General features: G+C 41.1%; 1 protein-coding gene across 1 annotated transcript; it reads left to right on the top strand.

Moving 5' to 3' along the window:
• Positions 1-7,666: 7,666 nt before the first annotated feature.
• LOC103806514 (clathrin heavy chain 2) lies at positions 7,667-26,306 on the top strand (the record flags this gene model as incomplete). The annotated part of the gene is made up of 25 exons (XM_009079220.1): positions 7,667-7,895; positions 11,428-11,696; positions 11,962-12,123; positions 12,901-13,014; positions 14,202-14,375; positions 14,651-14,848; positions 15,236-15,436; positions 15,560-15,712; positions 16,325-16,447; positions 17,175-17,312; positions 17,513-17,677; positions 18,073-18,253; positions 18,619-18,782; positions 19,536-19,661; positions 19,809-19,951; positions 20,549-20,783; positions 22,567-22,689; positions 23,096-23,241; positions 23,633-23,816; positions 23,998-24,190; positions 24,639-24,796; positions 24,892-25,056; positions 25,405-25,512; positions 25,888-26,055; positions 26,146-26,306. Coding segments are annotated over exons 1-25 (4,109 nt in total), but the record flags the coding sequence as incomplete, so codon positions are not given.
• Between the last annotated feature and the right edge of the window lie 796 nt (positions 26,307-27,102).

Raw genomic sequence — 27,102 nt, forward strand, 5'->3', positions numbered from 1 at the left:
CCGCTCCGGGGAGGGGGAGGCGCCGGGCTGGGCTGCTAGCCCTGAGGACCGTGGGCGCTCCCCCGTCGCGGCTTACCCTCAGGCTTGCAGGGGGATCGCCGGTTTCCTCTATTACCTAAACGACCATCAGCTTTTGGATTGTGGAGGTTCCTGGGAACATCTTTCTGTACGGCTGCGAGCTGGGAGGAAATTGGTGAGATGAGGTGCAAGAAACCGTTTGGACTTGGAAGCTGCACAGCCTCTGTCTCTGCTTCCGAGCATAACGATATTAAAACAATCCTACCCTGAAGTGACATAGTTCTGTTTGTAATAGCCTGTGAAAACCATAGTGCCAGTGCTGGAAAATGTCCATGACTAATGGATGCAGCACAGACAAACCGGTTTATCTGTTTCCTTGTGAACTGGTGGTGAGAGATTGAGAGAACAGCGGTCTCTGAACGTGCAGTTCGAGGCAGGAATTAAAGGAATTCGCTAAATGAATGAGAGAACAGGAAGTGGACTTGGCAAGTCATCCTCCTGTCGCTGTACTGCCCCTTTCTGTCAAATCGGGAATCTGTTTCAAAATACGAACTGGGTGTCATCCCCCTGCGTGGGCTTTGTGCCCCTTGAGGTATTTCAGCTTGGGAGATGGTTATGGGCACTTCCAGCTCCCTTTGGGAATTGTTTGGGTTTTTTTGCTTAACTGCAGGAACTGTCCTGGTGACCCTAGAAAGAGCTCTAGCCTGAAAAACAGTAATTAGAGCTAATGAACTCCAGAAATACCTAATCTCTTTGCCCAGGGGAGCAACAGACACGCCCGTGTCCTCAGAGTTGTTGTGGCCTAGGGGAGTTTAACACAGTTAAGAATTCTAGTGTCATTCCACACCCTCCCTGCCTGTGTCCAGTGATTTTAAGAACCTCAGAGAGCTACAGTTGAGCTGAGTGGGTTTGATGTCAGACTTTCCTTAGAAAGAAGCATGTAGTTCTTACCATTTAAAGCAAGTAAACATCATCAATCCTGATGTTCGTGTTTGGTCTATACATTAACGATGAGAGGACTTCACACTTGATCTGTAAGAGAAGTACTGTGCTGCTTTGCATGTGAAATGGCTCTTTCTGTGATTGCTTGTGTTGCGGGGTCTTGCAGCACTGCCAATATTAGCATTGTGGTACCTCTGTTTTGGTTGTGGGGTACCCACACATTTCTGCAGAGTGCTGAAGTCAGTCTAGTTTTTTCTACCGCCTGCATTGAAAGGGAGTGACGTTTCCCCAGCATGAAAGCTGCATGGAGGGAGCAGGGAAGACCTTGGAATACCCATTGCTAACATGCAGGACCAAACCGTTTTCAGCATTCACTCTTTTCTGCTGCTTCCCCCAGGCTGAGTGCAGGAGCTCCAAAGCAGTGCTCTGCTAAAGAGAAATTGAGATGAGTAGTAGCTGGGAGTAGGAATGCAGTCATCCTCCTCAGTGCTGCTTCTGCAGTTGTCCCTACATAGTGGGATAAATAGGGAGGGAAAATGGAAGGAATGTGGGAACTGGTCGTGTTTGGTCTGTCTGTGTATCTGCAGTACAGTTTTATTAGCTCCAACTTAATGTTTTGTGTTGTAAACATCTAGAGTCATGAATAAATGAAACATGGTGCTTATTATTGACTGATAGGGAATTCATGAAAAGCTTAGGCCTTCACTCCTCTGCATAATTTTGCACTATCACTCAGATTTAGCTTTATCAGCTCAATCTTTTTTTTCCCCTCCACATCACTTCCAAGAAACTGGCATGACTGCAGTTAAATTGTCATACTTAAAATCGGTGTAGCAAATCTACTATGATAAATCCCCAAAAGTTACAGTAATCATGCTGTGTTTGTGATTGCAAGTTAAATTTTCTGAAGCTTGATTCAATCTGTGTACTGTTTGTACGTGCAGCCTTTTTAATTAATATGGCTGTTAAGTGATTAGAGTATTAGTTAGTGCTATAATTAATTCCAGGTTTGGCCTGTTGCTGATGAAACATTATTTCCCTTAAGTTCAGAGTCTTCCCGAGGTAGTTGTATGTGCTTTACTGAAAGAACAGAAGTGTGCAGAAAGTGGTTTCCAGAGAAGCTAAACATAAGTGGCAGTGCTAAATACTGAACTCCTCTCCCACACTCTCTAACTGGAAGTGGATAAGTGGTAGTGCGAAGTGAAAGAGTGATCTTGGTCCACGTAGCATTGGAGGAGTGCTAGGGATCAGCAGACTGTTTACATTCCTTGTGAAGATTATTTTGCCTTATGTTGATCATCCTTCTGACTACACAGTAGCTCCAAGCCTGTGCAGGAGGAGTGACTGCCAGTCACGGTGCACATTAAATTTCAGGTTGTTGCAGCTTGTGCATTCAAGTGCCGTGTGAGCTGAAGGATGGAGAATAGCTGCAGAGAAAGAAACATATCCAGGTCTGGATGTGGTGGAAGGAACTCAAATCTAACTGTTTGTTTAGCTCTATTTAATGCAATTGAAGAGTTGTTTTTAGCTGTGAACTCTGTAGCTGTAAGTCTTCACAAATTCATAAAGAACTTGCGTCTTGCTTATTCTTCTCCCAGAGGATATTGTAATTAAGTCCCATAGCAAGGGAGGGGAGTAAGACAAGGGCTTAATTTTTGTCTGTCTGGTGTCTGCCCAGCTGCAGCAGAGTGAACTATGCCAAGCCCTGCTACCGTGAATTACTGGTGCATGCTACTTAAGCTAATGTGATTTAATCAGGTTCTTAACTCCAATGATTCTCCTGGAGTAGTAAATTATAAATTATTTACCAGATTGAACTCTTCCATGGGGATTGTAGTTTACAATGGAAGTGCTGTAAAAGTCCAAATATACTGGTACACAGACTGGAAGCAATAGTACTGGAATTCAGTGTACAAAGTGTTCCTGGTCTAAAATTAAACTCTTCCTTTACTTAGTCATCGGTTTTCTCTTAAAAGCTTCTCTTTGTGCCCTTTTGAGCTTTTTACAGTCCTCACTAGCAAAAATCTCTGCTCGTCTGCAGAGAAAATTGTTGCTTATGCAAAGCTCAAGTTCCAAGGTTGATGCCTTCATCCCTGAGATGGACAGACACACGGTTCTGCTCTCTGGTCAATAACTGACACAGGCTCTTGGTCACAGCCAGCTGTTGTGAGAAAGAAGTGTGTGTGACATGCTCTTGATGCATTTGTTACGCATCTTGGTGCAGCACTAAGAGGCTGAAGTATCCTGGTTTTAAGCATAAAGGTTGTAGATGGATTTCCATCATTTTCAAGACAAAACCAGTTTCTATTTGGATAGTCTGGCTTGTCTATGAAGAATTACTATCTGTTGTGCAATAGGCATGGCTGAACTGAAGTTGAATGGTTTTCGTGAGTTTGCTTTGGCTAGACATGAGGACTTAAAAAGCGCTCAAGATGTTTGCAAGCTGTAAGTGACTCTCCGAACTTGTATTCAAAAGGTAGGGCTAAATACCATGACTTGATTCAGCTGTTTAGTGATGAAGAGACCATATTTGCTCACTGGATTCAAAAGTGCCCTTCATGTGATAGGGAAACTCAATTGATGGTCTAATCCTCATCACAGATGTACAGGAACAGACTTTTGTGTAGAGAGTGTCACTTAAGATGAAATCCTAGTTGCAACTGCAGCTAAAACCTGTGAGCTGGTGGTCTTGCATGTTTTGGGTCTCATATACATCCTTGGTGTCCCTGTCAAGATAAGAACTAGAGCAGGAGATGAGATGAGGGTGAGCAGTTGAGCCGGGCTGCCCAGCAACTATATGCAGATCCTTTTTTTGGGATGCATATAGCTTTATATAGTCACATGAGTAAGAGTTATGGGAAAGTATTACTGCATTCTTGGTTTGTATTATGTTTAAAAAGATAGGTGCTTACAGAGCTTTTTGCAAGCAGTTTTTAATTGGATATGTATAGCCTCTGTCCAAGCCTTACTCTTTTCTAATGGCCTCAAAAATGCAATAATTGATCACCTCTAACAAGCTGGTCATCTGGCCACTAGGTCTGTGTGACATAAAGCTGAAATGGGATATTCAGTGAACTCTGGAGAGATTCACATAATTCTTCTGACTCCAGCATTTAACTGATGGAGTGTCAGTATTAAGCAGACAGTAAGTTATGCTTATGTATTTCCCATTAGAGAAATGAACTTAGTTTGAAGATTTGTAATATTAGTATCTGAGTTTATCTGTGCTGGCTCAGTCTGGGTCACTGCACTCCATGGAGAGGGAAATGCATTAGAAAGCCCTATATTTAGTAGAACTCTTGTGTAAAAAACATATGGACCCCATTTCTTAGCAAATGGGACAGTCCTGGTGAAGAATGGGAAAAGACTAAATATCAGATTAATAATTGTATCTCATGCTAAGTATCTTTGTATCTTCATCTCGGGTTGATCTTTACTGTGTCAGTAAATTTTCACTATCTGTAAGATGCTGACGAGTAAGTTTGCTATCTAATCCAGCCTGCAGTGATACTAGGTATCTGTGAAGCAAAAGTCTTTTATCTGGTTCATTCAGCCTGATAGTGGAGTTGGTTCTCCGTTGTACATGCAGGTAATGGGCACTGGGGCATGGAAGGGCAGGAGAGGCATCAGGCTGTCCTTGTGGAACAGAATGTTACCCTTTTCTTACAGATACCCATGGGGGTGCTCAGTAGGGCTTAACTGGATTACCCGAAAGTTGAAGTGTGGGTGAAATCATGGAAATGATAGTAAATGGAATCATGAAAATCATAGTAATTGTCTCTAGAATAACTTAGTAATTTTGAATCTTTCTTTTCAGAAGAAAGCACCCTTAGTTTGAGAGTACTGCTTGCCTGAGAAGCACCTTCACCTGAGGCCTTTTAAGATATATAGCTTAAATGCTTGCCACCTCCTGTAATAAAGTTTTATTAATTTTGTGCTTGAGGAAAGGGGGAAAGTGCTTTAGAACAATGTAGTCCAGATTGTCTTGGCAGGTTTGTCCCATCCAGGATAGAAGTGATCCTGGCTCATGTCCATTTAGCGGAAGAGAGATTCTTATCATGTCATTACGTGCAGGAATAAGAAATGTCTCTTACTCTGCCTCACATATCTCATGAGGATACTTACTACTCCCCTGATGGCAGGAACAGTCCTCAGTGTTTTCAGGCTGCTAAACTGTGAAGTGTTGTAATCATTCACTGAGGCTTGCAGTGTTCATATGACCATCCTGTAGGAAGTACTGACATTTTGCTGAGAAAAGATGTCTGACTTCCCTAATAATAAGGATGGCAGTGATTCTAGAATTAGAATTACAGTTTCTGAAAGATTTGCTAGATTTTATAATTGGTAAACCAGGAAATTTAAATACCAGAGTGTGATGCAAAAAATCTTACTTATCTTAGTGAAGATACCCAAAATGCTATTCTTTAATGTGGACCAGATTTTGGAGCTAATCATTTTGGGCTTAAAGCTGAACTTCCAGCAGGAAATGCCTGAAGGTTCTCACCATGCAGAATGAGTGGCCATTGAAAAGTAGGTCAAACTGAAGCACACTAATTGAGAGGAGACCTTGAGGGAGGGTGTGTTTCAGCTTCAGTACTGTGGAAATACATCTGGATTCGGACTAATTAAATCAAATTAGGAACTTGACCATGCTGCCATTCATTCTCTTGACCATTCTTGTGACATTTGATCACTTTTAGAATGGACTGTACTCTTTTGGCAGATAGACTCATGTTGAGGGTTTTGTTCAAGCATGGCTGACAGAGAGAGGCCATGGTCAGCTACAACTGGTAAAGCAGTGATTTTCCCCTAAGACAAAAACAAGGGCGGAGGCCACGGTATTGGGCGAAAAGTGAAGAACCAACAGGGGGTAGAGACGGGGTCTGTCTGGTTTAGTTGCTATAAATAGAAACGGGGAATCCCCAAACGTCTGGGATAAGGAGAAAAACAAGGGGCTGCACCGGCCTTGAGCGGGTAACCAATGATGAGCTCTGCTTTTGCAATATGTATGAGTCTCATTATCGTTTCTATATAACCTGTTACCAATGTTTCAATAAACGAGTTTTGCTGGACCAAGAGGGTGGGCATTACTCCCGTCTTCCACATTAGGCCCTTCAGTTCAGGAAGGGTATTGATGTGCTGGTGCAAGTCCAGAGAAGAGCACTGAGGCTGGTAAAGGAGCTCAAGCATAAGTGCTATGAGGAGAGGCTGAAGGAGCTCGAGTAGTTTAGCCTAGAGAAGAGGAGACTCAGAGGTGACCTTATTGCCCTGTACAACTACCTGAAAGGAGGATGTAGTCAGGAGGGGACCCCGACAGACTCAGATTGTGCTCAGCATTAATGTGCTCAAGTGTATGTGTGAACATGTAATTTGTCACAATATGTGGACTTCGTCTGGTCTAGAGCAAGAACAGTGGAATTAAGAGCCCGTCGTTTTTTCCTCTGCTGTTCAAGCTCACAGAATTTGATGGAGCTCTTACTTGGATGTTTATTGGGTACTAAAACATTCTGTGTTACATATGAAAGGTACACAAGTTGTCTTGATATGGAAACATCTTTCCTTACTGACACAGAAGCCTGTAATAGCCACATGCCCAACAGATGTGTTTTCAGAACTCTAAGGGCATTGGTTCTGATCAATTCGTGCCTAAACTTTTAAACTTTGATTCTCTTCAGGAATGAATGGCACCTACTGAGGTTTACTAGCTTGTGTTGAAATTTTTACCTCTGAAGTGAGGTAAAAGTTAGCAGAATTGAGAGTCATTCAGCGGAGAGACACTTGCGGGAATGAGCAAACTTAACGCATGCGTGCATTTGGCTTGTATTGCATTACTGAAACTCGAGTCTGTTGAGATTAGCAGTTACTGAGCCGAATAGCTCTTCATTAGTCAGCTCAACAGAAAACAAACAGTTCCCGAGGCATTCTTGGGCACAATCTTGACACGCCACACTTGTTGATATCTCTGTTACATACCCAATTTACGGTGTAGAGAGTAGCTTAAAGAAGCTGTAGCAAGACGTGATCAGCCCGCTCAAAACACACTAAAGCAGTGTTTGTGACACCTTCATGAGGCTTCTTGCCCAAAGGGTTTAGTCTGTTGTATGAAGGTCCTGGTGCTATGTATCAAAGGAGTCTAATGACTCAGTGATGATGGTGGTAGTTTCTATCCTGTCTCCTTGAGGGCAGTAATTTTTTACTTGCAGTGCACTGAAAATCTGTATAGATTAATCCCTTGAGAGGCTTCAGTGAAGCTGATACAGTTCCTGTGCTTGAAAAGCATCGCTCTGGGGCATAAAGCAGGTGCTTAGGCTTGTCACAGTTACTGTTACATAAAATGCAGCTTGCAGACATACCAAGCTGGGGTGTGCTGCATAGGTAGATCTGATTTACTGCTGACCAACTGAAACAGCATCATCCATTCACTGCTACCTCCTCCGTTTGACATGAAATTGAGAGTGAACTAAGTTAACCCGAAAGGATGAAAATGAGAAATAGCCATCTTCTAGGGCAGTTTATTCGGTGGCATAGAATGACTTCAAATTACATTAAGAATAGTGTTGTGTAGTTCTTTGCCTATGGAACAAAGGTAATCAGAAGATAAATCATTGTTCCATAATATACACTTATCAGTCTTGCATCTCATTCTGGAGGAGATTTTAGATATAGAGGCTTGAGTTAGGCTTTCAACATGGGAAGGATAATAAAGCATTCTCTTCCATCTTTCTAGCTCCAAAATTTGGGCATTAACCCAGCAAACATTGGATTCAGTACCCTGACAATGGAATCTGACAAGTTCATCTGCATCAGGGAGAAAGTGGGAGAGCAGGCACAAGTAGTGATAATTGACATGAGTGATCCAACAACAACCATCAGACGTCCAATCTCTGCAGAAAGTGCCATCATGAATCCTGCCTCTAAAGTAATAGCACTGAAAGGTGAGTAACCCTTTACAACTGCAGTGTGAAAACTGCTGTTGATCTGTATTGCTGCTTACAAGTGCTCTGAAGCTTTATGTAAACTTTGTAAGAAGAATGTTTATGAGGGTAAGAATTCTTGCCTGAACTTGCATGCTGTATTTTTGGCAGTAGATCTTTCAGTAATCTTTGGATGATTTGCCTCCAAGTGGGTGTGAGATGCTTGGACCTGGCACTGCAGCTTCCTATCCTCACTGAGGACCAGGTCAGCATCTGGTGTTCTTTCCCTTTAAACAGGTATTGTAAACATAATGAACGCTTGTATAGATGAATAGGGGTGTAAAGCTGTTCTTGCTTTCTGTTCTGTCCTGGCCCTTTCCTGTAGCTCTGGAGGGTTTACTAGATGCCAACAAAAAATGTTATAAGGATGCCTGGTAACTGTGGAAGTTTGAGTGTACAAGCATGTTAAGTATGGGAGTCACGAGGTCTTGCAGCTAGACCGCTAGACCTCTGCTTATCCAGTACCTATGGTGTTTGTTACTGCTTTAAGTAGCACTCTGAGCTCAAAGAAGTAATTTTTAATACATCTCTGGCTCTTTCCTCAAATGACCAACATCTGGTACTTCATCTCAATAACCGTTACTGACTATGTACTTTTCTTCCTGCATCTTATCTAAACAGATGGTGAGTGAATTTTGTCATGACATTTCATGTTCAGTAGTACAGAATGGTCTAATCTCATAAAAAGTACTGAACTTTAAGGTGGCTGTTTGACAGTTCACTTCATGGCCAGGTGGGGGAATCTTAATCCTCAGCTGGCATTAAAATAATGACAATGTTCTCCATTGGCTTGTTGCTAACCATTTGGCTGCTTTGACTATTGACTGTACCGAGTGAAGAAGAGTGTGCTCTTAATGTTTTGTGTGTTTGTGTGTATGTGATGGAAGTACAGTTGATAGACAAAATGAAGTTGCAATATTTTTATGAGAGACCTCTGCTAGCATGTCCTGTGTGCTATTCATTTCTGCCTAAGTGGTTTATATTGTGAAAAATCATGGTGAATTTACTTAGGAGAGGGGTCCAAGAAATAACTGTCCTCAGAAGTAACACAAAACACGTAACTTGTCTTTGATCTTGGGTTTATACTGACATGAGGTTAAAACTCAAGTGTGAATGTTTGACTTCAGCTGAATCTGTGAATCAGCTAAGGTGATTATACGTCTTGCAAAGGACTGCCTTACTCAGGGTATGAGTAGAGGTAACAGTGAAAAAAATTTCAGATCTGGTAAGAGTTCACTGTCCTTAATCTTGGACCCCTTTAAACGAACTGTTGGCAAGGAAAGTGCTTTCTCTACACTAGCAGAGCTTCGTCTACCTCTTACAAGAAAAAGATATCATCTGGTTTTTAAAATAACATACTAACTAAATGGATTATCATCAGCTTCAAAGAATCTGTCTTTATTCTTGCCAGATAAGACTTGCTCTGAAGGAGTATCATTCTGTCCATTCAGAGTGAATAAACCTGTCTTCTGAAGACATAAGGTTGAGTTAATGTCACACTGATATGCAAAGTTGTGTTGTCAAGTGTTGCAAACTTAATTATCTCTTCTATAATCTAATGATCAAACTTTGAGTAGAAAACAGGATGAATAGAGCTACCTGACCAGTATGTTGTTACCCAGGATAACCTGCAATGAAGACATGGTTTAAGTCCATCTCTCACTCTAGGTTTTCCCCTGCTGAGTGAGTGAGGCTTCAGTAGTCAAAACTGTTGTATATTGTGACTCAGTGTGCCATGATTGGGAGTTGCTCATAATCCCAGGATTACTGAGCAATAAATGTACAAACCCACCCTCAGAAAAGGAAATGAAATGGTTCTTGTTTTAAACTGAAATACAGTAAGCACAATTTCATTTCTGGATTGCATGTGGCATTCTCCTGGTGTATCAAGATTTATGCATTGTTCTTGTGGTTGTGATTCTCTTGCTTTGCTTTGTACTGAGAATACTCAGCTGTTGGTGTAAGTGGAGAATGCAGCACTCGTGGGTGCTTCCATTCTTTGTGGAATGGAGAAACTTCATGCTCCAGTGAACTGAAATGTAAATTCTTGTGTTAGTGTTCAAAAAATGAATCTGCTTACTTGACTACACCTGTATAGTCTAAGTAGACTCACCAGTTTGGTAGCTGTGTTTGGTAGACATAAGACACAAACTCACCCTTGCCCTCACAATGATTTTATAGCAGGTCCTGCTCTCTCTCAATCTAAATAACAGGTTTTGGGGGTTTTTGGTAGTTTAATTACAGTTTAGGATTGTGAAGTTTGAATTTGCCACACTTAGGCAATTGTATTGCTATGGCTTCTATGGCCCTAACATCCAAAGCTAAACTGCCTAATTGAAGGTTCTATATCCATTACCAACTGTAACACAGTTTTGTCCCCTGGCACTGCTTTGAACTGATATGATCGATTTACTGTATAAATTTTGCTAAAATGCTGTTGTGCAGTTCAAGATGCATATTAGCTTGCCATTAGTATTTCTTCAAAATGATTCCTTAGTGACCAGCAGCCTTTTATCTATCAACAAACATCTCCCAGTTTGGCAGTCACAAGTGTTACTAACAGGAAACACTTCTGAAATGTGGATAGAAATAATGGCATTACAAGCCAGTACTCTAGCAGTCTGAGTGGGTGCCTTGTGAACAGAAAACAATATTCCTGGAGTTGAGTTATCTCATCTGCAGTGAAATAAAATATCACTTTTACTTCCTGAAAGGAATGGAGTCCCTTATTCTTTATAGGTTAGTTCAGTTAATGTTGGTTTTACTTCTATGCTTACTAGGGTAAGGCTTCTGGTAGTTGAAAGGAATACTAAAGTCAAGCTTAAACCTGCAACATAGTTTCCTAAGTCATGAAGCAGTAATCTTAACTTGAACTAGAACTCCAAACCTTTCTACAGTTGTTCTGAACTTTTGACTGTCCTCTTCAGTATGCACTTTTTGTATTACTGTTGTACAGGGCCCATCCATCTAGTTCAGCATGCAGTTCATCCAACAGCAGAATGAAATGGGAGCTGGGGTCTTTGGCTATCCCAAGACCTGTTTTAAGTCTCGTGCTATTGGGCTCAGTCCAGGTCATCTGCAGCAGTTAATACATTGACACAAACTGGAGCCATTCTTTTTATTAATTATACTAAGTGACATCTGCTAGATAGCAGTAACTTAGCATAGCAGTACTGCCACCTAAACAAGAGTTTACACAAGCTCTGTAGTTTTAGACTGTCTTTTAGCTACAGCTTATAGTTAATTAAAATGTCTGTGCTTGTCAGTTGTTGGAATGTCTGTGTAAGTGCCTGTAAGAAGATTTCCTTTTTTTTTTTTTTTCCCCTGTTCGTTAAGAGTCGTGTATCAAAGGAGGCTCACATGTGACAGGACACTTAACCCTGTCTAACACCACTGGAATAGTGGGTTAAACTGGGTGCATGTAAATAGGCAGACTACAGGATGGCCATTGTGGTAATCAGTCTATGATGTTTCTTGGATTTTGTCATACTAGCTGGGAAAACACTTCAGATCTTTAACATTGAGATGAAAAGTAAAATGAAAGCCCACACAATGGCAGAGGAAGTGATCTTCTGGAAGTGGATATCTGTGAATACAGTTGCCTTGGTGACAGAGACAGCAGTCTACCACTGGAGCATGGAGGGAGAATCGCAGCCCCAAAAGATGTTTGACAGACATGTCAGTCTTGCAGGCTGCCAAATCATCAATTACAGAACAGATGAACACCAAAAATGGCTGCTGCTGATAGGAATTTCAGCACAGGTAAGTTCCCTAGAAACAGCATGTTAGGAAGGCAATTGGGAGAGCTGTGGCCCCACTTAATAGCACTTTCAGTTTCTTTGTTTTCTATAGATAAAAACCTCAGAAGTACCTTTTGTGTATGAATACCCTGACTTTTAATGTGCTCGAAGTGTTGGAGGAGGGGATGAGAGGCATTTGCTGCGTTGTAGTTTACTGTCCCAAAGGTCTTGCTACAAACATTTGAAATCTTGTCTCTAAAAGCTGACCTTTCTTTTTTTTTTCCTAGCAAAATCGTGTGGTTGGTGCAATGCAGCTGTACTCTGTTGATAGAAAAGTCTCCCAGCCTATAGAAGGCCATGCAGCAGCTTTTGCAGAATTCAAAATAGAGGGAAATGCCAAACCTTCTACCCTCTTCTGTTTTGCTGTGAGGAGTCCTTCTGGAGGCAAGGTAAAGTCTGCACCTGTGTTCCTGTTGTGCTGTAGTAAAACTGCTAGTAGAATTTCAGTGATCGCATGGTTCAGTGCATGCTCTCTGAAACAACAGCTTGGGAACCATGTGTGCAGCATATTTGGTCAGCATCAAAATGCTTTCTTTCAATGTATAGAAACTGCAAAAAGTGGACTTGCTTGGGTGAAACTTAAACCTAAAGACAAATGTAGGTGAACTGAGCTCAGGATGTTAAAACATCAGTTAATGTCCCTGTGGGTTTTTTGTGTGCATGAAGTAAAGTTATTTAAGCAGTCTCTTATGTCTTGAATTCAGTACAGAAAGAGACTAGATAAGCTGTAGTGCTGTAGGTAGGTTATTTGCATCAAACTGACTGTGGAATTCAGTAGCAATTGAATATATGCTACAACTCTCGAGCAGTCTCTGAAGACCTGAGGTAACACCAAAATAAATGTATTGAGCTTTCTAGTCTTGTCCTACAAAATAGATGAATTGACAAGCCTGACTCAAAACATTTTAGCAGGTTGTCTTGAATAGGAATGGAGTCATAGCAGTCATAGAAGGTGTGGTTGTTTTATGTTTTGTTTTAAATATTTTCCCAGTTTTTAATTTATCAAGTTCCAGAAAACTTAGTACTCTGAATATGTGGAGCACAGCTCCCCATACTGTGTTGGTCTAATGTGGCAGATGACTTCAGTAGCACACCTGAGGAGAGGAACTTCTTTCATGTGGCTGTACTTGCAGACCGTCTTGTGACGTCAGCTCTTTTCTTCCTAGCTACACATAATTGAAGTAGGTCAGCCAGCTGCTGGAAATCAGACATTTGTTAAGAAAGCTGTTGATGTGTTTTTCCCACCTGAGGCACAACCGGACTTTCCTGTGGCAATGCAGGTAAATGTTTGACCCCAAAGAAATCAGCTTTATAGCCTGGCAAGTAGCTGCTATCTCTGTTGTAGAGAATCTTTCAACTAGAGCTTTGCTGTCATTCTTTCTAGTTCTGGGAGGGGTGTTAATAGGTTTGTGGGAGGTAGCCTGAAAAGTAACTCAAATACATGGGCTGTTCCTCTATTTGTCTAGATGTCAATTTAAGTTTGTATTAAAAAAGATAATTAAACAAACAAAAAGCCCTATCAAAACTCCTACCAAAAAAACTCCCAAAACCAAAAGAAAACCCAAATCCAACAAAACAGACCCTAAAAAAACCCCTCAGCAGTCTCTTCAGGTAGAATGTGTCTAACATCACTTTGGCTGTTGAGCTTCCTAGGTATGTTCAGAGTTCTAGATAAGCATATTAGCATACCTTCTGTAGTAGCAGCATAGAAAAGGTGATTTGGGACATTAATGGGAGGTTCTTTAGCAAAAGCATAGCTGGTTGCTTTGACAGAACAAGCTTCACTTAGCATGTCTGCAGGAGTAGAAATTGTGTAATAAAAGCAGACTGTGTCAGAGTATGCAACTGCTGCCCACTCTAATAGACCAGCTTCATAAATGGACGAAGAGATGCCTTAAACTAAGGTAAACAAAGCAACTGTGTGCATGACAGGATTGATGTGGCTCCACTTGAGGCTTAATTAACAAAACGTCCAAAGACTTGTTCTGAAGTGGAAGTACTTCCTTGTCTGATGACCATTTTGGCTTGAAAGCCTCCCCAGTTTTAGTGACTTGACAGGTAAACTGGAGTACTCAGCTTGGTTTAGGTTCTGCCAGTTCTTTGGGTAGGCTTTGTTGGAAGAGAGTGGGCTTATCTCATTAGTATTTCTGAATAGAAACTTGTACTGACATATCTAGAGTAGAATGTTAGTTATGCCCAAGGTTTCTCCCTCAGCCTGACTCATTAGGATGAGGAGTATGTTCTTTGCTGCAGATGAATTTTAATTTCCCTTCAGCCTCTCTGTTCACTGGGGCTATGTCTGCAAATGGCCAGCGAAGCTATTCATTGCTTTTGTAAGGAGGCTATATTTGTTCTTAGTGTCAGTCCAACGGCATGTCACTGTACTACTGACTTGTGACTAGGCTAAAGACAGCTGTTTTTACTGTTAGTCTTAGTTTTGACTAATAAAAACCTCATATTTTGGCAGATTGGAATTAAGCATGGTGTTATCTATCTGATCACCAAGTATGGATATATTCACATGTATGACTTGGAGTCTGGAGTGTGCATCTACATGAACCGTATTAGTGCTGATACTATCTTTGTCACAGCTCCTTATGAACCTACCTCAGGCATAATTGGTGTGAACAAAAAAGGACAGGTAACAAATCTAACATTCTTCTTCTGAGCCTTCTAAAGTCCAGATGGAGCATAACAAACCTAATGAGGGACTTCATGCAATAAATGTCATGGAAGGGAGCAAGTGACTATTTGAGTAGTGAGTTTTTAATCTCTACTAGTACAGAACTACTTGGGGTGGAACTTGTTTTTTTAATAATATGCTACTTCACGGATGGGCTACATAGCTCTGTTGCTCTGTTTCGGAATAGTTGTGGAAAGGACATTACTTCTCAATATGTGTTTTGTCCTTTCCAGGTGCTTTCTGTATGTGTTGAGGAAGACAACATAGTGAACTATGCTACGAATGTTCTCCAGAATCCTGACTTGGGACTGCGAATGGCTATACGTAGTAACCTAGCTGGGGCAGAGGAATTGTTTGCCAGAAAGTTTAACACACTGTTTGCTCAAGGAAACTATGCAGATGCTGCTAAAGTAGCTGCATCTGCACCAAAGGTAAATAACTCCAAAGGTAAAGCTTAGAAGTCGTGGGGGTTTGCCTTCACTCGGTGGACTTGCTTAGCTCACTTGCATTTCAGTACTTGACATTCAAAATGTGAAGTGCAGCAATGCCAGCCTTAGTTCCCTGTAGTCTGGTAATGATTCTGACTAATATATTCTCTTGTATCCCATAAGAAGCATCTGCTACACTTTTCCAACCATAGACTGGACTTGCTGCGGCCACTGACTTCTTGTTAGACTGTCATTGGTTGGATGATATCCATTCTGAAGACTTAAGAATAGATGCTTCAGTGTATAGCTTAACACCTTTTTTTTTTTTCATTAATACTACTCAGTCTTCACTAATTAAACGTTACTTCTCTCTATCTTGTGCCTCCTCAGGGAATTCTACGTACCAGTGATACAATTAGGAAGTTTCAGAGTGTACCAGCACAGGCTGGGCAGGCCTCTCCCCTGCTCCAGTACTTTGGAATATTGCTTGACCAGGGACAACTGAACAAGTTTGAGTCTCTGGAACTCTGTCGCCCTGTCCTGCAGCAGGGCCGCAAACAGCTTCTGGAGAAGTGGCTGAAGGAAGACAAGGTAGGCTCGATCATTGCACTAGTCTAATTCTGTTGCCTTGCAACAGCTGAATGTGAACAATACTTCTGTTGATACTAAATCTCTGAATTCTTCTGCTTGACAAAATACCGCTTCTGGCTTCAGCTGGAGTGCTCAGAGGAGCTGGGAGACTTGGTGAAGACAGCCGACCCAACCCTTGCGCTCAGTGTCTACCTTCGTGCTAATGTGCCAAACAAAGTGATTCAGTGCTTTGCTGAAACTGGTCAATTCCAGAAAATAGTGCTGTATGCTAAAAAGGTAATGTTTATCACAAGCTGCAGGCTCTATCTTATGTTTAATGTGTTCTCAAGCTATCTTCCATGACAAAAGTTTGATTCCTGTCACTTAAAACTGGTAAGTAGGTAAGATTGAGTAACACTGTTTTCTTCATTGTCATAGTGCAAGTCAGTGTATGACTACAGTCTGAGCAGTCTGCGAAAAGCATCTAGAATTTTATGAACTATCAAAACAAAGGACTGGCTCAAGCTTATTCTTGAGAATAAAGATAAGATTCTTCTTAAATTCCTAAAATTTAGTTTTGTAATCCATAAAAAGAAAATTGCTTAATGTCTACTTGTTAATTTAGGACTGTACTTGATGAATAGTGCCTTGAAACTGTTGAAAGACTTGTTTCAAGCAGTTTGCTTACCTAGCCAGAGAAATGCCCTGGCACAAGTTCAGTTACTAAGTAGGTGAATACTGAATTTCTGTGTCAACAGACAAGCAGTGCTTTTGTCTGAGAATTCCTGGAAGATGGGGGATGGGCAGGGCAAGCTCACAGCAGTTCATAGTTCCTATGCTAAAGAATCTGAAGGCTTAAAAGATGTGTAAAACTTCCTAGACATGCGTGACTGTTTCTGAAATTTCTAGGTTGGCTATACCCCGGACTGGATCTTTTTACTGAGAAGTGTGATGAGAGTCAGTCCAGAGAAAGGCCTCCAGTTCTCTCAGATGCTGGTACAGGATGAGGAGCCACTGGCTAACATTAACCAGGTGATGCCTACAACAAGAATACTGGTCTCTTTTTAGACAGAGGTAGTAGCATAGTACCATTCTGGGGACTGGTAAGGCCAGTTCAGCTCTATAGTCGTCTTGGTTAGAGAAGTGACTAAACTAATCTAGTCAGGTTTGGTTACCAATAAGTCTTTAGAGGCAAGTGTGTTCTCAACTTCTTGTGGAAGCTTTCTGGTTTATTGATAGTGAATCTGGCATAGTCTTAGTCTGAGCAATAGTTACTGTCTTACTGCTGGCTTTAATGGAGCACACATTAACTCTTCTCATGCAGACAATGTACAGGAAGGTGAAAAAATAAACCTAAGTTGGGTGCTGGCTGCCAGCGGCCACTTCTGGTTGAATGAACATAGAAATAAGGCAACAATTTGCATTATTAAATAACTGAAGGTACTGGAGTAAGTCTTGGTTTTTCTTGTAGCAACTATCCCTACAAGAGGGAAGAGATGGGATTTGCATGCTGTGCTAGAACTAAATAGAGTGAGTGGCAAAATCTGACATAACAGCTCAGAATAATGTACTTTTTCCATTCTAGAGAAAAAGTGAGAAGCTTCTATTACCATGATAGTAATAATCCTATGGAAATGAAGGATATGCAGCATGCTAGGTGTTATAATCAGCTGCCTTTCTGGCCAGGCTGTTAGTATACACAGAAAAATATGCATGTGTGTTTACAGACCCCCTTATCTAACTTGATCAATCTCAACAGATTGTGGATGTGTTCATGGAGCACAGTCTTCTTCAGCAATGCACGTCTTTTTTGTTGGATGCCCTGAAAAATAACCGCCCTGCAGAAGGCCACCTTCAGACTCGTCTCCTGGAAATGAATTTGATTCATGCCCCACAGGTAAGACCTCATAACCAAGTTCCTCCAAAAAGGGGAAAGACAGTAGTAGACTTGCACAAGAGTATGATGTCTGATAATGATATCTCTAAGTAGTTTAGTAACGTGAAAGGCTACTAAGTCACTGCTGTGACTTTTCAGAAATTTGTAGGCTGAGGTGCTGTGATTCTTCAACAGTCTGAATATGAAATGTCACCTCCTAGGTCGCAGATGCCATTCTTGGAAACCAAATGTTTACACACTATGATCGTGCTCATGTTGCCCAGCTGTGTGAAAAGGCAGGTTTGCTCCAGAGAGCTTTGGAACACTACACGGATCTCTATGATATTAAACGTGCAGTTGTTCATACTCACCTCTTGAATCCTGAGGTAAGTCTCTTGTACAGAGTAACAAAGTGTAAACTAAAGTGAAATGAACAGTCTTTGACACTTATGCAGCTGGCTGTAAAATGGCTTGGCGGTACTGAAGCAGCACGGGTGATAGCTGTGATTCAAGAACATTTGGCCAGTTAATGATTAAACTGTAATCTATACTGTCCATAGCTTAAACCTATCCTCAGTTTACCAGCTGTGCATTCCAAATATTATTTTCAAACCGCACTTTTATAGTTGTAAAGATGGTGAGTGTGTTTCTTTTAAAGTCTTTGGTCTTGGTGCGTGGAAGACTTCTCTATAATAGCTGGAGTAGAAACTGTGTAGTTGGCACATCTCAGAAGTCAGTCAAATCCTGTATCAGTGACTCAGTAAAATTTCTGTCTCTACAGTGGCTTGTGAACTTCTTTGGCTCACTCTCAGTTGAAGACTCTGTGGAGTGTTTGCGTGCCATGCTGTCAGCCAACATCAGGCAAAACCTGCAGCTCTGTGTGCAAGTTGCTTCTAAATACCATGAGCAGCTTGGTACCCAGTCTCTTGTGGAGCTTTTTGAATCATTCAAAAGCTATGAAGGTACAGTATTAGAGGGAAGCAGCTTACTTGAAAGAACTGCTTGATTGAAGCAAATAGTAAGGATTCTAGTTTTTATGAAAGAGATACTTGTCACATCGGTGGGACCTTAGGATGCATTTATCATAGTGAGCTCATAATAGTGAGTTCTAGGGGTAGCTTTATTCTAGATAGTTTCTTAACCCTCTTGAGTAAAGATCAGAAAGAAAGATGAAACTGAAAGAGGGGAAAAGAATCCTTCCGATATTTCCATTCAGTTGAATGAAAGCTCCTCTCAGCAGGGTTGAAGTCACAAGCTGAAGCCTGTACAGTCTGCACTTGCTTCATTTACTCTTCTAACAATGTCAAAAACATGTGACTCTTTCTAGGATTGTTCTATTTCTTGGGTTCCATTGTAAACTTCAGCCAGGATCCAGATGTTCACTTCAAGTACATCCAGGCAGCTTGCAAGACTGGTCAGATAAAGGAAGTGGAAAGAATCTGCCGTGAAAGTAACTGCTATAACCCAGAGCGAGTGAAGAACTTTCTGAAGGTAAATATTCTGCCTAGTGAATTGAAGAGTCTTCTGTATATTTTGCTTAGCAGCAGCACCTACAGCTTTCTGATGGAGGGAAATACCAAAAGGTTTAGCTGGTGTGGCTCTGAGTAGCCTTTTGAGTAGCTGAAATAGGAATCTGATCCTATTCCAGGCATAAAATAGATCCTTCTAGGCTGTCCCTGGGAAAACAAGCCCAAATTCACAATCCTTTAAAACTAGCCTGTATGATACAACTTTTACCAAACTCATGAATATACTGTCACCTAGCAATAGGTGAATCCAGGCTGGCAGAAGGAAAGATTATGCTGAAGTATTCAGCATTTGTCAAGGGTATTGGCTAGGCAAAACATTTTAAAACTGGAGTCATCCTGTACTACAACACTTAGCATGCTTTGTAAGTGGGATTCTAACACCTCTTCATTTTGCATTGTAAAGTTCTTGGCCCAGCAATTGTCTTAATTGATATGTGATTTGATACTTATTTTGAAGCTAGAGATGTAGGCCAGTGTGGCACTTCATGAAGAGCTTGAACTTAAAACGTGACCGATAGACTGGCCATATGGTATTCATAGAGGGTAGCTTGCTTTGAAGTCAGTTGTCTGCCTGGCAGTCTTAAACTGCAATGCATTGTGACTTCTAGTGCTAAGGGAACTTGCTCAGATTTCCCTGCTTTGAAAGCACTTGAACAAGTGCTGGTTGCTTACTGAATGATTTTTTTTTTTTTTCCCCTTTTTGCACAGAATACAGGAGGCTAAGCTCACAGACCAACTTCCTCTGATCATTGTCTGTGATCGATTTGACTTTGTCCATGACCTGGTGCTCTATTTATATCGCAATAACCTGCAGAAGTATATAGAGATTTATGTACAGAAGGTAAGGAGGAATCCTGTTTTAAGCTCTGGCTCTTTCCTTCCTTAGAAACAACTTAGACTTAACTAGAACTTCTTCCCTATGTGGAAAGTTGGAGGTGGGTTATTGGTAATGCTAATAACTAATTTTAATGATGGTGGTTTATTCTAGGTGAATCCTAGCCGTATACCAGCAGTGGTTGGAGGGCTTCTTGATGTAGACTGTTCTGAAGATGTCATCAAGAACTTGATCATGGTGGTTAGAGGGGAGTTCTCAACAGATGAGCTGGTGGCTGAAGTGGAAAAAAGAAATCGGTAATGAAAATGCATCTGTAGACACCAGTGTTGGGCTTTCCTGACCCTTGTATGCACCCAAATTGAATTGGATGCAGTTTTGTTAAAGGATACAATACTAAGTGTCAGATTTTTCTTTATAGGAAGATTTCCTTTATAGTTAGATTTGCTAGTCCGTCTCTTGATTATTTTGGTCGTATAGGAATGCTTATAGCACTGCATGATGAATAACATGGCTTTTGAACATGCCTGTACAGCCATCCATGGGATGTGCCTTCAGAGTAAATCTAGATCAAACTGTCTTGACAGTCTTGTAGGCACACAGCAGCTTATGTAATTAGTTTCTAGTTACCTGTAAAATGAGCAGTGAATAGCCAGCTAATAGAACAGCAGTTGAAAGGAAAGACTGTAAAACTAGAGGCATCTGCAACCTCCCCTGATGTTAAACTGCAGATCTGGCCTCCACTCATTTAAGACTCATTAAAAGTAACTGGCCGGTCTGTATTTGCTTTCAAGTCTGACCAGCAAAATTGGTTGAAAGGAAGGCCAGGTTTTGAAGGGAGGCTGTCAAGCATACCTTGGTCTGACTTAAAACCTAAAATGTTTGCTTCTTCAAAGGCTTAAGTTGCTGTTGCCATGGCTTGAATCAAGGATTCATGAAGGCTGTGAAGAACCTGCGACTCATAATGCCTTGGCCAAAATCTACATTGACAGTAATAATAATCCAGAACGGTTCCTTCGTGAGAATCCTTATTATGACAGCCGTGTAGTTGGCAAATACTGTGAAAAGAGGGACCCTCACCTGGCCTGCGTTGCTTATGAGAGGGGGCAATGTGATCTGGAACTCATAAAGGTTAGCAAAACTGCATTTTATAAACATGTTAAAGAACTACTTGCTGCCTGAAGTGGAAGCCTAGCTGGCTAGTAGTCTAACACTTGCAGAATCCTGTCTTGCAGCCTCACTTAGGGGTTGAGTCAGGCAGGATTCTTCTGTATGGAGACAGCAATTTTTATGTTGATTAAAAGAATTTATGCTACATGTCTGAACTAAAATTGTCTAACTCTGCAACTTTGAAGTACCATCTATGTCTTCCATCTGCTGATTCTTCTCAAAATTAAACTATTTGGCTCAAATAATGAATATGCCTACCATTAAACCTTTAATAATTTGATTTTTTTGAGCCTTGAGCACTTGATCAGCAGAAGGGAGAGACTGTCATCTAGCTGAACTCTGCAGGAGGAGAAAAAGCTTCCTTGAAACTAGAACAGGGCTTTCAGTTATTCTTTACTGTGATTGACCCTTAGAGTTGCTCCAATACTTAACCAGAAATGAGGAAAATGAATATTGACAGTCAAACTGCAAGGACTTGTTCCAGTAACATTCCTCTTCTATCTTAAGCTTGTTGTTCCTAGAACACCCCCCCCCCCGAAGTTCAAGGGCAAGTGAAATTCCCAGGTTCTCAACATGAACACAAGAGCTTAATGCCAGATTGTAGTGCTTGTGGCTGCTGAGAAAAACAAAATTCTCCTCCTACTTGCACTTCCACACTAGTATATGCAGAGAATGTCAGCTGTGAGCATTAGAATGGTAGTATAATCTAGGCTTGCTGCTGAAAGGCGATGAGTTTCCAGCCAAAGCAGTTATTTTTTGGAGTAATACCTCCTCCGTAGCTACTAAAAAAGGGCTGGCTACATTTCACTTCTTTATTTCAGGATGTGAAGGTGGCTCTGAGCTGGTTTTTTTAGCTGAGAAACTAATAGGGTAAGCTTTAACACTCTGAGTAACCATAAAAACCTGTCTGTACCAGTGTGTTCCTTAAATTGATGTTCTGAGATGGTGTTTCTGGTTATGGAGAAAAGATCTTCCTCCTGTAGTAATTACTCTTGAGACATTGTTGTCCCCTAGAAGGCAACTCAACTCCTTCAACTAATAGATGTACAGTGTAAAGCAAAATTCTGCTACTACTAATTTGCTTACAGCAAAGTAATTGAGATTCCATGAGCTAATTTGGCTACTAACAAAGAATTACCTGTTGGTACAAGATGAAATAGGCCTTCGGGTTTCTATTATTCTAGCTGGAAATTGAAGGTAGTGCACTAAAAATGATCATGGCTTTGTAACTCTTCTGTGGTGCACTGCTATAGGAGATTTCACATTTATTCTGTACCCTTAACACTTTAGCAGGGAAATCCAAGCCACTTGCTACTCTGAACACTTTGAAGGTAAAGCTAATGACACCAAGTATGTAACCTATTTCTAGCTTTAAACACTGGCACCGTTCTTCAGTTCACTACTTAACACTGCCCAGGCAAGGGACTCCCCTTTCTAGATTTAAAACTTAAGTTCTTCAGGCTTCTGCAGGTCTTCACTTCAAACAGAAGCAAATAGTTACTGTGAAGCCACTGTCACAGTATTTGTGTCTCGGGCAAACCCAAGAGAAGCTATAGAAATTCTGCTGGAGACGTTCTCCATGAGCCTTCCAGATCAGAGGTTGGGTAAGAACTTGTCTGCGGCATTTAGCATTGGTCAGCAATTAGTTCTAGTCAGTCTTCTAGACTGTCTGGTTCATAGCTAGCTAAACCTGTCTTGTGGTACTGACCTTTAACATTAATGCCAATATTTGTACCTTCTTCAGGTGTGCAATGAGAACTCACTGTTCAAAAGCGAGGCTCGCTACTTAGTGCGCAGGAAGGACCCTGAGCTCTGGGCAAATGTTCTGGAAGAAAATAACCCGTTCAGGCGGCAGCTTATTGACCAGGTACAGCAAAAAGGCTAAACTTTCAGTATATGGAGACCTCAGGATGTCTCAGAAATATCATGGACCATTAAAGTAGCACTCGTCCCTCAAGGCCCTGTCTCAACCATACAGAAGTTTGAGAGTTTGGGTGGCAAGTATTAATTCTGACCTTTGTGGTCAGAAAATTTAGTTACTAGTAAGATATTTGTTCTGTCCTATGCAGTGACCTATCTCTAGTAATTTGTTCCCTATATAGATACAAGATGTGACTTGACATCTATATGAGATACAGCTATTAGCTGTTTCTTGCTGTCTGTGTCAAAATACTCTCAAAGTTATGAAACTTTAATTTATAGTTCATTGGAATAGGTTGGCCAATATTTAATTTGGGGAAAATACTTAATACTTTCCTGCCTTTTCAATCTAGGTTGTCCAAACAGCTTTATCAGAGACACAGGATCCAGAGGAGGTTTCTGTAACAGTAAAAGCTTTCATGACTGCTGATCTGCCTAATGAATTGATTGAGTTATTGGAAAAAATAGTCTTGGATAATTCCGTATTCAGTGAACACAGGTAAGAGGAGAGCTTTGTCCTCAAGTTTAGCCTATTCAATGCCTTTGTTTAGGTTGTGAAGTGACCCAAGTTGTTACGAGCCTCTTGGTTGCAGGACCTAAGCACTCTCCAGTGTGTACAATCAAGTGTAAAATCCAGAATTTAAAGTGCTCTGTGCTTTAAGAACAGAGCTAGGTCACACTATGCAGTTTGCAGTGATGTGTTAGAGAAGAGAACACTGATACTGATAAGCAGTTTCTTTTTGAAGGCAAATATCGGTGCTTCTCAGTTTGGAGATGAAAGGTCATTGGTAGTGACAGCAAGCTGATGTATTTTTTACGTGGACAATCCATGTCACTTAAACAGCTGTTGCTATGCACTGCTTATAGCCTATGTCTTCTGTTAACCAAAGGAATCTCCAGAATCTGCTGATCCTGACTGCCATTAAGGCTGACCGCACTCGTGTGATGGAATACATCAATCGGCTGGATAACTATGATGCCCCAGATATTGCAAACATTGCCATCAGTAATGAGCTATATGAAGAAGCCTTTGCTATATTCAGAAAATTTGATGTTAATACTTCAGCAATTCAGGTGAGGTATGGTTCCTGCATGATGGTATAGAATACTTCATTGGGCAGAAATAGCTGTTCTAAAAGCAGTCAGCTTTGTATTGCTTATACAGAGTGGTGTATACACTTGAAGGAAGAGTTCTGTTAGAAAGGACAGTGTTATAAAGAGTTAATTTTTAACTTGCAACTTCAATTTCAAACAGGTGCTGATTGAGCACATTGGCAACTTAGACCGTGCTTATGAATTTGCAGAGAGATGTAATGAACCAGCAGTGTGGAGCCAGCTAGCCAGAGCACAGCTCCAGAAGGACTTGGTGAAAGAAGCCATTGACTCCTATATAAAGGCAGATGATCCATCTGCCTACATGGAAGTTGTTCAAGCAGCTAATAGAAATGGTAAGGCAAAGCATTCTCAAACTTAAGATTGTTTGGATATAAGCTAGGTTATTGCATTTACATCAAGCATCAGGGATTCTTGAGACCCAAGAATTTGTTGGGAGTTTGGAACAGTCAGTATGTAGAATGGATGAGTCAATGTTTGGTGAGATTCCTGTCACCAAGCTTGTCTGTGTTGCTATACCAAAGATAGACCTTCAAGTGGAGAAAATTTGGACTGTTACCTAAAATATAGCCAAGTATAATGTATTTATTTAGCTGTATGTGACAGAATTGCTTGCCAATTGGATTGTGGAGTAGTTGCCAGAAGTTCACCCTTATGTGAAGGTGGCTTAGTGTTTAGCAGGGAATTCTGTAAGCCAAGTGCAAATAGCTTACTATGGTGGTGGAGGAGAGCAATACAGAATGACTCGAACACGGGATCTTAATTATCTCTTCTTTCTTCAAGATAACTGGGAGGACCTAGTCAAGTTCTTACAGATGGCCAGGAAGAAGGCTAGAGAGTCTTATGTAGAGACAGAACTTATTTTTGCTTTGGCAAAAACTAATCGTCTGTCAGAATTGGAGGAGTTTATTAGTGGCCCTAATAATGCCCACATAAAACAGGTAGGTCTTGATCCACAGTTCCCACATATGACTTGCTGCTTTGCTGACACCTGATTCTTACTGTTACCCTTGTTTACTTTGGACTCCTAATCCAGGTTGGAGATCGCTGTTACGAAGAGGGGATGTACGAAGCAGCAAAACTGCTCTATAACAACGTATCCAACTTTGCTCGCCTGGCATCTACCTTGGTGCACCTTGGGGAGTATCAAGCAGCAGTGGACAGTGGCCGCAAAGCCAATAGTACAAGGACTTGGAAGGAGGTAACTTAACCTTGTGGGTTTTTTAGAAGTCTGCAGAATGTGCTCTGCTGTTGCTTCTGAGCATGTTGCTTTAGCTCTGATAGCAGCCTGTGAACTGTTTTGGCTGCAGAGTATATGTGTGGCTTTAGAACCTATTGTGTTGCTTCAGATATTTAAGCTTAATTGTCAAATTTAATGTAAAACAAATGACAGTTTTTAATTCTAGAATAAGCATTATGGAAATATCTATTTGGAACTGTTAGTAAACCTCAGATTTGGTAAAGCTTTGCAAATTAACACTCCCTTTAACATAAGGAGATTGAGCATTGTGATATTCTCCTGTTAACTATTTGCTGACTGTCATTACAGGTGTGCTTCGCCTGTGTGGATGGAAAAGAATTCCGCCTGGCACAGATCTGTGGCTTACACATAGTCATCCATGCTGATGAACTTGAAGAGCTGATCAGTTACTACCAGGTTAGTCACAGTTAATGTCCCAGAAGACTTTAGACAGCATACTTGTATTTAGTAGTAAAAATTGCAGATAAAACCCAATACCTTGTGGAGGTGACCTTTACGTTCACTTTTCCTCTATCTCCATCTCTAGTGGTTGCCTGCATTTTTTTTAAATTCTGTAGTAAGTGGAGCAGTTTTCACTATTCCTCCTTTTACAATTCTGTTGCCTCACTGGAATAATTTCTTGCAAATCTAAGATTAGCATGTCTTGACAAGACATTAACACTTGGAGAGAAAAGCAAAGCATGTTGAAATTAAGTAAGTATGTATTTTAGCAAGTTTTAAGTGCCAGCTGATCATGAGTTTGCAATTGATCTTCTTTTTCCTAACATTCAGGATCGTGGCTACTTTGAAGAACTGATTGCCCTTTTGGAAGCTGCTTTGGGCCTAGAGCGTGCCCACATGGGAATGTTTACTGAACTCGCCATATTATATTCCAAATTCAAACCTCAGAAAATGAGGGAGCATCTAGAGCTCTTCTGGTCTAGAGTTAATATTCCAAAGGTATGCAGTAAGGTAGCTATGCTGCAAATGAAGGTGGGAAGCTGTCAGTGAATCCAACTGATGGATTTGTTTATTTGTTTGTTTTATTAGGTGCTCAGAGCTGCAGAACAGGCTCATCTCTGGGCAGAACTTGTATTCCTCTATGACAAGTACGAGGAGTATGACAATGCAATAATTACGATGATGAATCATCCCACTGATGCCTGGAAAGAAGGCCAGTTTAAAGACATAATTGCCAAGGTAAGTAACCGGTTAACTGAAGCAAAGTGCCAAAAGCCTCTTTCAGAACAGAGGCAAATATGCACAACAGATCTGCTATTTAGAAAAAGGGTTTGCTTAAGCTACTACTCAGTTTTCCTGCAGTACTTAAAACAACTTCCAATCAGTTTAGCACAAGAATTAATCTAATCTTATACCATTTATTTTCTACAGGGCAGCACTTTGTGCAGAGTGGCAGCAGCTAGCACAAAATATTTTCAGCCACTACTCAGGATCATAGGTCACAAGCAAGAGGCCTGATCTCCTTTGAGCTGTCTGCTGTCTTAGTCTAAGGCTGTAACTGTTCTGAAAAGATGTCTGCCAGTGTTTCCAGCTGTTTCAGTGTGAGAATTGGGTTGGGCTGTCCCATGAATACAGTAGAGAATAATGAATGAGAAATTAGTTTAGAGAAGATTTAAGACTGAGCACATTCTTACTGGTCTTATGGCTTTCAGCAACAACTTAGACTGTTTAAGGCTACAGCCTTTATTTGCTTCAGGAGTTTGACAAATGGCCACATTAATTATAGTGGACTAGCTGTGCCAGGATCTCTGTGGATAGGTTAGAATTGATTTGTACTACCCCTGGTAGTCTGTGACTTCACTGTCTGGAAGCATATGGCACAAGAAGCAGTCATAAGATTGAACAGTGTCATGGTTTAACCTCAGCCAGCAGCCAAGAACCACACAGCTGCTCACACTCCCTCCTCCCCTCTTTTCCCCCCCAACCCGGAAGAATGGGGAGGAGAAAAAAATGAAGTAGAACATGTAGGTTGAGATAAGAACAGTT

The sequence above is a fragment of the Acanthisitta chloris genome, unplaced genomic scaffold (genome assembly GCF_000695815.1).
Source record: "Acanthisitta chloris isolate BGI_N310 unplaced genomic scaffold, ASM69581v1 scaffold44390, whole genome shotgun sequence".
Lineage (NCBI taxonomy): Eukaryota > Metazoa > Chordata > Aves > Passeriformes > Acanthisittidae > Acanthisitta > Acanthisitta chloris.